The 12,867-nt window shown below is 36.3% G+C and overlaps 2 protein-coding genes across 2 annotated transcripts in view; one reads left to right on the top strand and one right to left on the bottom strand.

Annotated features, from left to right (window-relative positions):
* The window catches only part of UNC5C (unc-5 netrin receptor C), a 350,439-nt gene that overhangs the window by 193,011 nt on the left and 144,561 nt on the right, over window positions 1–12,867 (bottom strand). The gene's annotated exons all lie outside the window — the stretch shown is intronic.
* LOC129501943 (nuclear transport factor 2-like) lies at window positions 1,518–1,909 on the top strand. The gene has a single exon (XM_055313261.1). The coding sequence runs from the start codon at window positions 1,518–1,520 to the stop codon at window positions 1,899–1,901; it is 384 nt and encodes a 127-aa protein (XP_055169236.1). The 3' UTR covers window positions 1,902–1,909.

The following is a 12,867-nucleotide window of genomic DNA, read 5'->3' as shown; positions in this document are numbered from 1 at the left end:
ACCAAGGAGATTTCTGTGATGAGCAAAATGCCAGGCTCTCTACTTCTTATTCAATAGGAGGGAGTTGAGTATCAGACTTAATTTAATCATTGCATTCAAGACAGGACCAAACATCAGTTCTAATATTGCATTTGTGATAATATTGGCATCCATATTTGCTAACTTAATTGAAGCACTACAACTAGCTTTAATATAAACTTCCAAATTTTAATAAGCTGAGACACGGACATTCTCATTACACCAGCAAATAAGTGCACATGTCACCTTTTCATCTTCTCAAAAAGACCCACTCATTTTCTCTTCCCATCAGGATACTCAGATTTGTCAGTCGTCTTTCACTCAAAAAAGTATTTTACTTTAGTACACTAAACACTTTTGTAAATAGCATTAACTGATTTACTCCATAAAGGGCCATTTGCTAGATTAGTAACAGAGTGTGAAAAAATGATTTGCTCTAAAAGAAAGTAACTAGAACAGTTCCTTTCAAAACCAAATATTTTATTATATATAACTACTTGTATACATCTCAAATATATATGCAACATATATATGCACATGTGGAAATATCTATAGTTGATATCTATGTATTTTTCAATAGGCTTTAAATGAAAGCTTGACGGTGGCAGGGCTAAGAAGAGAACTGGTTGTTGTCCTAACTTTAAGCTCATCTTCTGCCTGATTTTCAACCTCATGTAGGAATATTTCTTGAGTAACTATTATATACTGGGTTCTGTGTTTGGTCTTGCAAATACATTGTGCATATAAATAGTCTTTATCCTTAAAGAATTCACAGTATAATAGAAAAACTGAAAAATGATTACAAATACAGGAATAATAGAAGTATAAAGCAAAGAGAACACATTGTGCCTGCAAGGGAAGAGGTTAGAGGAGAGTATATTTTAGCAAAATCTTGAAAGAAGACATGGTTAGGTGGGCAAGTAGGCAAAAGGAACTTTATACACTTGCCATGTTACAGAAGTAGGGCTCAACAGAGCAGTTATGAAGAAGCACAGCAAGTCTGGTAGAGCTAAAACACAGGTCGCAAGTAACTGAGTGTGGATAAGGCTGGAGTGAGAGTAAGGGCCCGACAGGTAGAAACAAGAAACTTGAATGAATCCTGGCAAGAAGCCATTAAAGATTTTTTCAGGAAAGAGTAACAGGTCCCAATTTCCATTTAAAAATAATTACTCCAGTAGCTGTGTGGAAAAAGAATTCGAAAAGGTGGAAGACAGAAAAGTGGATGAGTAGGCAGGAGATAATTGCAAAGCTGGTGATATTATGGAGACTGTACCAAGACTGTGGTTTTGGTAAAGATGAGAAGCCAAATTTAAAAGATCGGTTGAGAAGACAAGGTCTTTGGTTGGATAGGAGTTGAGGGATAAGTTAAGAATGAAGCGTCTGACTTGGCTGACTGGTGCAACCAATAAATTAAGAGTATGTAAGAAAAGGGCCTCCGCCGCCGCTGCCACTGTCGTGCCAGCCCCTCGGGTCTCAGTGAGGCCGGGTGACACTCCAGAATGGGAGACAAGCCAATTTGGGAGCAGATTGTATCCAGCTTCATTCAGCATTACTGCCAGTTATTTGATAACAACAGAACCCAACTAGGCGCAATTTATATTGATGCATCATGCCTTACGTGGGAAGGACAGCAGTTCCAGGGGAAAGCTGCCATGGTGGAGAAGTTGTCTAGCCTTCCATTCCAGAAAATCCAGCACAGCATCACGGCACAGGACCATCAGCCCACGCCAGATAGCTGCATCATCAGCATGGTAGTGGGCCAGCCCAAGGCCGATGAAGACCCCATCATGGGGTTCCACCAGATGTTCCTATTAAAGAACATCAATGATGCTTGGGTTTGCACCAATGACATGTTCAGGCTTGCCCTGCACAACTTCGGCTGACCTCTTCCCAGCCAGCCACTCATGCTGTTTCCTCCTCCCTCCTCTTCCTGATAACTATTCACACTCCTCCAGATGCTCCAAATATCATACACAAATGAGCAGGGCCGCGGTGGGAGCGGGCGCAGTGTGCTGCTACTACCGAGAGTGCGCTGCTACTACCGAGGTATTGTGCCTGAGGTTTGGATGCTAGAATAGTTGCATGTGACAGGAGAAGTTTGTGTTGTACCAGCCCATGCCTTGGAAAGACTTAAGTAATGCAAAAGGTTGTCTTTTTTTTTTTATTTACTTTTTATTTTTTAAATCTACTGACAAGTTGCTCTAGTAACCCAAAGAAATGAAGGAGAAAGCAGCTGCCTCACCGCCCAGATATTGATTTGTTCAGATGTTTCAATGGCTCATGACATAATAAAACCGCAAACATTTTCTTAATAGTTAAAAAAAAAAAGAGTATGTAAGAAAAGGACACAGTGTAAAATGGGAGAGAAGAGAGATGAGTTCCTTCACGTTATATCTGAACCCAGATGGAGGACTGGAGCCCTTTTGGAATCGGTGGTGGGAGATCTTCCAGAGTGAGGTGAAATGTCTTCAACCACTGCAGTAAATATGGATTCCCTGTTTCTGTCATCTATTCCCTTTGTGCTTTGTAATTAAAGAAAAAAAAACTTTCATAAAGACCTCATTTTGTTTCATACATGCTTTGAAAAGACAAGTGTGCTATTTATGATTTTACCCTATTATACAGATATGTTGAATTGCTCATATTATAAAAAATTGCAGATTATAATTTGTAAAAAGAGAACATTCAATGTTATACTGCTCAATTTCATTTTATTCTTGTAAAGAATTTATATTTTCATTGAAATTTCATTTTGATCATCACTAAATAAGAACTAAAGCCAAAGGATTTTCAATGATGTTTCATAGAACTAAAAACATTTAGAAAGAAGGTTTTTAATAGCACAGTGTATTATTTTAGGGTTCTAAAATTGAAAGTGTCAGAAGTTTCCATTGCTATTGATAGCAATGGATTGAGTTGATGGTTCTGATATTAAAATGAGGAACAAAAATGTCCTTATTAATTTTCATATTACAACAAAAATATTATTTCTGCTGATGGCTATACACATTTTATCTCCAGTGTTGGCCAGTGGCTAAAGGTCCAGTCCCATGATAACAAGTTCCAGTAGGCAACCTACCTGAATGTCCTCCTTGAACTTTAAATTATGCATGTTAAGCAATGCACCTCCCCAATTTTGTTTTCTACTTTTTTTTTTGAGCTCTGATATGTCCAGAATTCTTTTATTTGGACTATATTTCAGTAACAAGCTGAGGAAAAAAAATCAGGCTCTAATAGGATGACTATTGTTGCAAAACGGAAACCTAGAAGTTGCTCAGGGGCTGAACTACCAATGTAGTTCAAATACAAAACTGAAACATCAAAAACCTCAGTCCTCTTCAAACAACATCTAACATTCACTCTATATAATGCTCTGATAACCGTGTCACTGTTATTGCTGGTACCCATTCTGAAATTTGTCTTGACTCATTTTTAATCATCCATCATAACCTGCAGTGACTCTTCCTATATAATTTCTTTAATGTTTGTCCCATGTATTTCTTCAACCACTCCTCTGCCCCAGCTCACTCTCATATTATTACAACCAATTGGTAGGGGGTCTCTGACATCACTATTATGCCTCGATACAGTTTCTGCATATACAGTTGACTAAACATTCACATGTCCACATTTTTTCAGTCTTATTTCACTCTTTACTACAACACTGATTTTTTTTTTCAAATATTTCTTTCTTGGGGATCCCTGGGTGGCTCAGCGGTTTAGCACATGCCTTCGGCCCAGGGCGTGATCCTGGAGTCCCGGGATCGAGTCCCACGTTGCGCTCTCTGCATGGAGCCTGCTTCTCCCTCTGCCTGTGTCTCTGCTTCTCTCTCTCTGTATCTCTCATGAATAAATAAATAAAATCTTTAAAAAATGTATTTCTTTCTTCTGAGCACACTCAGCACAGCTGCATAGTTTGGACATCCGTGCCTTTGATTTTTCTGAAGCCCTCTGTACTTCTTTATGTACTGCCTGCTTATCCTTTGAGATGAAGATGATTTTTCAGTCCCTCAAAGCTGATGTTATCCCTAACACATACAGATAAATTTCTGCAGAGCTATGATTTGCTAGTCTGTCTTGAAGACAAGAATGTTGACAGCTGGAGACACCATGGCCACATCCCTGCCTTGTTGGGAAGGACAGATGCTGGACCTATTCTCACTTTCCACCAAAAAGGCCTTTGTCTTGTGCTCTTCTTGTGCTTAATTTAATGTGGTAAAGTATTTTTTTTCCTCTATAAGGATCTTAATGGATATTCACATGGGTTTTAATCCAAGATTAGAAGCCCATACAAGATGTCAACAAAATATAAGGTATTGGGCATGTCCAAGGCTTAGACAAGTATGGCGATGCTTAAACTAATATAAACTCTGGTCTTCTACATACACTTCTCTTTCACTCCTCACACAAATAAATTGCGAGATTTAAAGAATGTATATCCAAATCTGGAAGAAAAAAATATATTCTAGCTCATAAAGAAAGCATATTTTAAATGCATTCATGTTTTATGTGAACCTGTGTCCTATTTGTTTGAATTCAATATATTTAAGAATAAATAACCATACCTCAACTTAAATATCCTGACATTTCTAATTTTGCGCCAATTTCTCACATAGTTTTACTTTTAAATGTGAAAAAGTAAGTGCTCTGAAATTCCATCCACATGCAGAGCTAACAACTTAATATTAATGGTTTTAAAAATATGTCATATTTCTAAAATCCTGTGTCTCTGACATGGCTGACCCAACTATGAACCTGTGACTAGTTTTCTTAAAGAGCAAAGTAATATTTTTTTTTCTTTTTGCCTGTGATAATGCATCTCAAACATCAGTTCTATGTTGGTTTTTACTTAGCTGACAAAGACCCTCGTCCTAAAATATTTTTACTTCCAATAACCTGATTATTGCAAGGAGTTTGCTGTTTAGGAAACTACCTAAATGACTGACTGCTTCCCAAAAGTATGCTAAAGATTTCCAAGCCATCTTTCCAAGGCAGTTAGGTAGATAAGTAAAGCCCGTAAGATCTCTGTTCAAGAGATGGATAGTTCTACATTTGTTCCAGAGGGATATTTTTCATATTCAATGAGTAGGCACATTTGCTTTAATACTGAAAATTACCTACCAGAGATGATCTATTTTTACACAAACACTATGAACATTGCACAAGCCACATTAATAATAATAATACAGAAAAGGGCTGCGAGAAATAGGAGTCCAGGAATATGAAGAATAATGTAAATTTAAAAACAACCAATGACAACAATAATAGGACAGCGAAAAAGTACAATAATTTACCAATCTGGCACTACATAAACCAGCAAATGTACTTTATGATGTTTATCTTTGCTATAATTTTCAGAACATAAAACCATACCTTGATTGCAAGTCTGATCTATTATTCACAGAATCGTTTTAGAGAATTTGTTTATAAAGTCTCATTTCAAAACAGATGCAAATTAGTCATGTTGGAACAGGTAGGAAAAACACAGTTCTCACACAACTGATGAACAATTCCTTTTGCTTCTTGACAGAAAAACCCTGCATACTAACTAAAACTAAAAGAAACAGAGGCGCCTGTGTGGCTCAGTCAGAAGAGCACATGAGTCCTGATCTCGGGATCTTAAGTTTGAACCCCCAGGCTGGGTATAGAGCTTTCTAAAAAACATAAATAAACTTAAAAAAAAAAAAAAAAGAAACAGTAAAGAAAAAAATGAAACTGGAGATGAGGCCTCTGACTTTCTGTTGCTCAGGTTTACACACTTTGATTTTACTTCACCATAGTCATTTGCTGTTTCTCTTAACTTTTGGAGGTGGGATTAAAGTGTGACAATGCCTATAGTTCTAACAGTCTTGCATAAGAATAATTCATATTCTGAGCACTTACTCTGTGTCAGGCATAGGGCTGAGGATATATTCTCACTTAATTCTTTAACATCCCTACTAAGTAGTCCTATTTCTATCTCCATTCTAGAATGAAGAAACTGAGATTTGAAGAGGTGAAGTAATTTTGCATAAATTCACATAATTTATAAGTGGTGAAATCATTATGTAAATACAGCCAGTCTGATTCCTGAATCATGCTTTCAATTTCTTTGCTATATTATCTCTCTATATGGCCACAGGACCTTTGTTTTTTGTGGGTTTTTTTTTGAGTTAATGGTATTAAATTAAGCATACATGTTAGATAAATAAGTATTTTCTAGAATCTGTCAGTTAAGAATCCATTGTGCAATGAACATTTTTTCCTAAAAAATTTTTGCCAGGTAAAAGAAATGTTGCAAAAAGCTGCCTTAACATATTCCACAGATCTCCCAGTTGGCAATTTGATAGGCCTGTTATTATTGAAACACACTGTCCTTAACCATACTAGAGCAATCAAGTGAAACAAAACAGGTTACACTGAAAGTACTTAGAAAGCTGCGCACACGGTTATGCAAACCCAGAAAGCATCCAAAACTGCTGGAAAGGAAATCTGGTCAATTCAAATACTAACCATCACAGTTAAGGCAATTTCCCAACATTTATCTTCCCATCAGTCTTTATAATGGATGCTTTACTATTCAGTTTGAAAAGAAAAATCTAAGTATTTACTACAGAAGGTATGTGAAAGATGTTTACATAACAAAATAAAGAGTTAGTCAATAAAATAAGATAAAACAGATTGTTAGACTGATTTTTGCCTCCCTTTTCTCCTACATACAGAGGGGTAAGCTAAAACATGAGCATTGCACAGATTTCTAGAACTGTGCTATTCTACAAGATAGCCACTAGCCACAAGTGGCTTTCAGGCACTTCAAATCTGGCTAGCTAAACAATTGAAGTGAATTTTAAATTTGTATTTCTATTAATTTAAATTTAAAATTGATTGATACTCAATTTAGTGACTGGAAAAATTTTAAGTATCTTTGGTGTAATTCAGGTAGATAAATTTGCTTTTTCAAATGCAAATTCTATGAAATCAAATACAGATCATGTATTTCCAATTAAAATTTAGCATCTGAGTTGACATGTGCTGTGAATATAAAATACACACTAGATTTCAAAAACATTAAAAAAGAACATTAAATACCTCATCGATTGTTTTTAAATATTGATTACATGTTTAAATGATATTTTAGAAGTATTGAGTTGAAAATAATGTTAAGATTAATTTTACCTTTTTACTTTTTAAAAGTGTAATTATAAGAAAATTTAAAATTACATACACAATGCCTATTATAGCTCTATTGGATATTATTCTAGATAGTTCTATTGTTCTAGGCTTTTAAGCTCATTGCTTGTCTTGAAAATAGTTTAAAAGTATGCCCCAAACCTTATGAAAATGACATTATTTCTTAATCATAATCTCCATTCTCATTGTTGGACAAGAAGGATCTAAATCTTTATCTGTTGGACAGTAAAAAATTCTGATTCTTAATTAAGTAGACTCAGCAAAAGAGAAATCACTCAAATAAAAAGGAAACAGAGATTTTTGGGGGGTGCCTTACTTATCCCATTTCTCCAGACACCACTGGTGGGTTAAAACCAGGATTTGAAAAATGACTACCTGAAAACTCTCCAGGTGACTTTCGCAAGGTACATTTCTAAAAGGTTCCAAAACAGACACACTCCCTAGAACTTCTAAACAAGGGAGTTGGTAACTAAAGAAATCTACAGCATTCTCATTCTTGACTTCTACATTTTCAAAAGAGAGAAAGTTAGTATCCTATGCTTCTTAATGATCCCAATGGTGTTTATCCTTTGGGCTACCCTCTAAAGGTAAATACATCCAAACCAAACAAACACGCAAGTAAACAAATAAGATGGCTCAGGGTATCCATAGATCTGAAGAGAGGGCCAAGCCCTTTGTGACAGAAAGCAAAGGTCACCACCTCCTTGGGCCTGTTTCCTTATTTCCCAAATGGAAACAGGGAGATTCATGATATCCAAAGGCTTCTTCTAGCTTTAAAAGTTGGTGATTCTAAATGGATTCTTGGAAGCTAACTCTCACAGAATACTTTTCCATTTTTCACAGCACCTTGCATATTTAATTCAATTCACAACCAGCTGGTGACAAGCTTCTTAACCCTCTTTAACCAAGGAGAAATCTTAGATGAAAGAGGCTAACTGACCTCCAAACTGACACAGTTTTAGAAACTTGGTAGCCTGGGACTACAACTAATCTAAATTATTTTCCCATGTATTATACTGATTGTCATTTTCTGACAGTTGCAGAAATTATGCTGAACAATTTTCATATATTAAATCATTTATAAAAGATGGGCTAGACAGATAACTGTCATTTCTTTCTAATAGATCTAGCACTCTTTCTTTGTCTTTCACTGTCAATACCACCTATTTTAAATGTAAACTCTTAGAAGAAGTCAGTGAGAATATCTATGAAAGATAGACAAAATGTATTTACTAGATAGTGTCTTAACCATCTTGATGACAAATCTCTCAACTTTTTTCAACTACGATGTTGTACAAATTATGAAATGAGCCATGTTATTTTTGTGGGGAAAAGGTATTTTTGGAGAGGTATTCATAATACTTTTTAATGTACGTTGAAAAATAAATTAGGTTTTTTTTTTTTTTTTTTTTTTTTTTTTTACAGAAAGAGAACTTTGAAGCCTAAAAGAACCAGATAGCTTACAAATTTATTCAATTTTCACCCAAGGACCCCCTCCTCCCAGAAAGTCGGTTCATTATTGAGTAATTAATAGTTATTTCTTCTGTGAGTCAGTAAACAAAAATTACATAATAGACAACATTTTGGGGCTAAGAGAAGCATTCCAGTTAAAAATGATTGGTCATTAATTAGTCTAAAAATGTTAGGACTTCTTGGCATCACTTAAAGAATCGGCAGAGCAATTTTTTAAGAGAGTGTTAATTATATAAACACTTTACTAATAGACCACTATAGAAATCTTGTCACGGTAAAATGATTTAAAGTGTCACAAGATGGAAAATAAGAGAATTTTCATTTATCAGATGTTTTATAAACAAATTCAGCCAATTATATATTACTAGTTCATAAGGACAGGACTGAGGCCATATTGATTTAACTGTGACTACCTAAAAGTAAAAATCTCCCAGGAGACTATAAATAGGATATATACATCATACATTCCCTCAGGGAAATTCCTTCAGATCAGCATGCACAGTATTAGACGTCCACAAATCCACCCTTTAACCTGGCAACAAAAGAGAAAAGAAACAGTAGGGATTTCTACCCTTGGGGAAACATAGTAGCCATTGGCTTAGATTTATTGTACTCTGCTCTGCCATGTGTCACTTCATGATACAGTGCAATGTGGGAGTAGGAGAGATGGAAGAGTTAGATGGTTCAGCGCAATGTCAAAGTTGTATCTGTGGACTGCAATGTTACCTTCCCCACCAGTGTAATAGGAGTTATTATTGTAAAGAGATCATAGGGTGAAACATAACATGTTGAGTGAATGTGAGTAATTCGAATTTTCCAAGATGGAACTTTTGTGACCAGATCATACCAGTTGGCTGTGGAGCACCACTGGAAGAATCAATGGTAAATATTAAGAAAGGAGGTAAGAAACTCCTCCTGTTAAAATATAACACACACGCTAGGTGGGCTGTACTGATGATCCACAGCACACTTACTGTATCTTAAAGTTCTCCTGGAGTATTTTCTAAATTAGAATCATTCGAGATCCCTGGGTGGCGCAGCGGTTTAGCACCTGCCTTTGGCCCAGGGCGCGATCCTGGAGACCCGGGATCGAGTCCCACATCAGGCTCCTGGTGCATGGAGCCTGCTTCTCCCTCTGCCTATGTCTCTGCCTCTCTCTCTCTCTCTCTCTCTCTGTGTGACTATCATAAATAAATAAAAATTTAAAAAAAGTTTTAAAAAAATAAATAAATAAATTAGAATCATCCCAACTGGCACTCTGGATTTGATTAGGAAGTTCTATTGAGAACCATTAACATTTCCAAATATTTAATTTTTTTTCTTCTAAATATTGAACGAGGATATTATTTCTGCAGTTTAATTACCAAGCTCCCACCTCTGAAATATGGATATGGGTGTAATTTTACCAGGTTTATGCAGAGAATATTTAGCATGTTGATATTTCCTTCCTGTGATCATTTATTCATTTGAAATTAAAAACCTAAAACAGGCATTTTTCTGATATTTTATTATAGCCAGCCGTTCCGTAAGCTACAGAGTTGCCTGTTTTAAAAAACAGAATTCAGGGACACCTGGGTGGTTCAGGAGCTGAGCGCCTGCCTTCAGCTCAGGGTGTGGTCCTGGGGTCCTGGGATCGTGTCCCACATCGGGCTCCCCTCATGGAGCCTGCTTCTCCCTCTGCCTGTGTCTCTGCCTCTTAGCTCGCACTCTCTCTCTCTCTCTGTCTCATGAATAAATAAGATTTAAAAAAATAAACACAGAATTCAAAAAGCAATTCCTATATAACCTGTTTTTTCCAAGATAGCTTACTATATGTTTCTGCTCTAGGCATCAACCCTGGAAGACAATTTTGAATGTAAATCAGATTAAAATTATGATAATGGTACTCATTTTTGAAAACCTCTTCTCTGATAGTTTTATTAAGAAACAGAAAAACAAATGAAGATATCTGGCTGGGTAGCTAAGGACATCTTATCTACAAACCTGAACTGAATACTGTTAATGCATTGCCTTTAGTGGTGCTTTAGATGTGCAGAAGTGCATACTGATACTATAAAATAAATCTACTATTTTCTGCAGTATTGCTACTCCATTTGTATTATTTTAAGACTTAGCTAAGCTTGACTTCTGTACCCAGCTGCTGTCTAGCTATCTAACTGAAACTCCTTTCCACTCCTGAAGCTTCATGAATAATTTGTGAAGGCAACTTCAATTCCACTAAAGCAATTTCTGAAAGGCAGTAATGAAATCCCACAAACGGGAAACTAACTCTACTATTCGCCCCTCCTTACACTATGGATAAAATGTCTCTAGTTGGGAAATCTCCTCCTGGTAGAGCAGGGATTGATCTTTACCTACCCTTACTGCCAAAGGATGAAAACAGTCATGTTAAAATAAATAAGTAATGTAAGCAAACAGAATTCCTTTAGCAGCAAAAACTATACACTATTTTTTTTTCCTGTTGACTTCTAGAGATAGGTGATGATTTAGGCCTGGAAAGTTTGTTGGTTGGACAAGTACCTCCGAAATAGATTTCTTTATATAAATCAAAGGAGATGACAAAATATACAATCATAATTTTGAAAAGGTATTTGCTTGTATATATATATATTTTTTTTTTCTCATCTCTCATTTTCTGAGAAAATTTGTATTCCTTTGTTAGTGTTATCCTACTGTTTGCTAGATAGTATGCTCTGCAGCAAGACGCTGGTTCCAAAGCAATTCAGTAGCACAAGCAGCACTAGAAGAATTGATGAAAAAAAAAAAAAGGAATAAAAACGAGAGAAAACCTCGCTCTCTTCTATTACTGACACCTAAGACAACAGGCTGTGAAAATGGTTTCATTAAAAAATAACAAGCTCATGCTCACCAGGGGATAGATCAGGGCAAACTGAATCAAAAATTCCTCAATCATTGCTCAAGTAGGTCAACTAGAATTAATGCAAAGGGCAAAGATTCACAGTGAGCTCCCTCTTTCCCACCAGTCTGCTTCTTTAGCCCTCTTTCCTGGCCAAGAGGTAAATGGTTTGGAGGGACCCTCCATGATGGGCAGGTCTTTGGCCAGGCCTTTCTTTGGACCCATATAAAAGTGGCCCCTTGACTCTTAACTATAGAGAACAAACAGATGGTTACCAGAGGGGAGGTGGATGGGGCAATGAGTACATTGGTGAAGGAGATTAAGAGCTCACTTATCATAATGAGCACTGAGTAATATATAGAATTGCTGAATTGCTATATTGTACACCTGAAACTAATATAACACTGTCTATTAACTATACCAGAATTAAAAAAAATAAAAGGTGGCCCCTTGTCCTGGAAACTGCTAGTTTGAACACTGCAAGTTATCTACACCAAAATGCTAACAGACTGCTAATTAGATCCAAAGTTATTTGCCTTTTAGCAATGTACTTCCATTATTTTTTTATGTTTTTACCTTACTTTTACAATAGAGCCATTTTTAAAAAAAGATTGTATTTATTCATGAGAGACGAAGAGAGTGGCAGAGACACAGGCAGAGGGAGAAGCAGGCTCCATGAGGGGAGCCCAATGTGGGACTCGATTCCAGGACCCTAGGATCATGCCCTGAGCCAAAGGCAGACGTTCAACTACTAAGCCACCCAGATGCCCTCCAAAAGAGCCATTAATTCAGCTGGATGATTAAATGCTGGCCTCCATCACAATATAGTTATTTTTTTCTTCTGCATAGATTATAATAAAGGACAATTAATTTTATCCTTATATATAAAACCATACCCTTTATTTTAAAAACTCAGAACAAAGCAAGAAGAATTAGTCCAGGTTAAACCTATAGAGCTCAAAGTCTTAGCATCCTCTAAGACCTAAGGGTATAGCTATCCCAAAGCAGGTCTTTTCTCTTTCACTGGCATTATAAAGCTAAAGAACTCTCTTCTTAAATAAAATGCTGTGTGCTTGTCCAAAGAAAATACAGTTCTCATTGGACTGACTGAGGGTTTTACAGTCCTGAGTTTTGTTATTCAAAGCATCTCACCTCCTCCCATGCAAAGCAGATCAGAAGTTTCCTGAGGGCCTAGGGATTTACCATAAAGATCTACTGCTTCTATGCAAGACTAACAAGATAATTTGTAAGGCCAAGGGATCATAAAACATGGAATTTCTTTGTTCAAAAAATATTAAAAATTTCAATACAGTGGCAGCAGTGCATTAAACTAAACATGGGGCCTCCTA

The sequence above is a fragment of the Nyctereutes procyonoides genome, unplaced genomic scaffold, assembly GCF_905146905.1.
Source record: "Nyctereutes procyonoides isolate TBG_1078 unplaced genomic scaffold, NYPRO_anot_genome, whole genome shotgun sequence".
Taxonomy (NCBI): domain Eukaryota; kingdom Metazoa; phylum Chordata; class Mammalia; order Carnivora; family Canidae; genus Nyctereutes; species Nyctereutes procyonoides.
The sequence above is the reverse complement of the archived record's forward strand: the minus strand, read 5'-3'. Positions and strand labels throughout refer to the sequence as shown.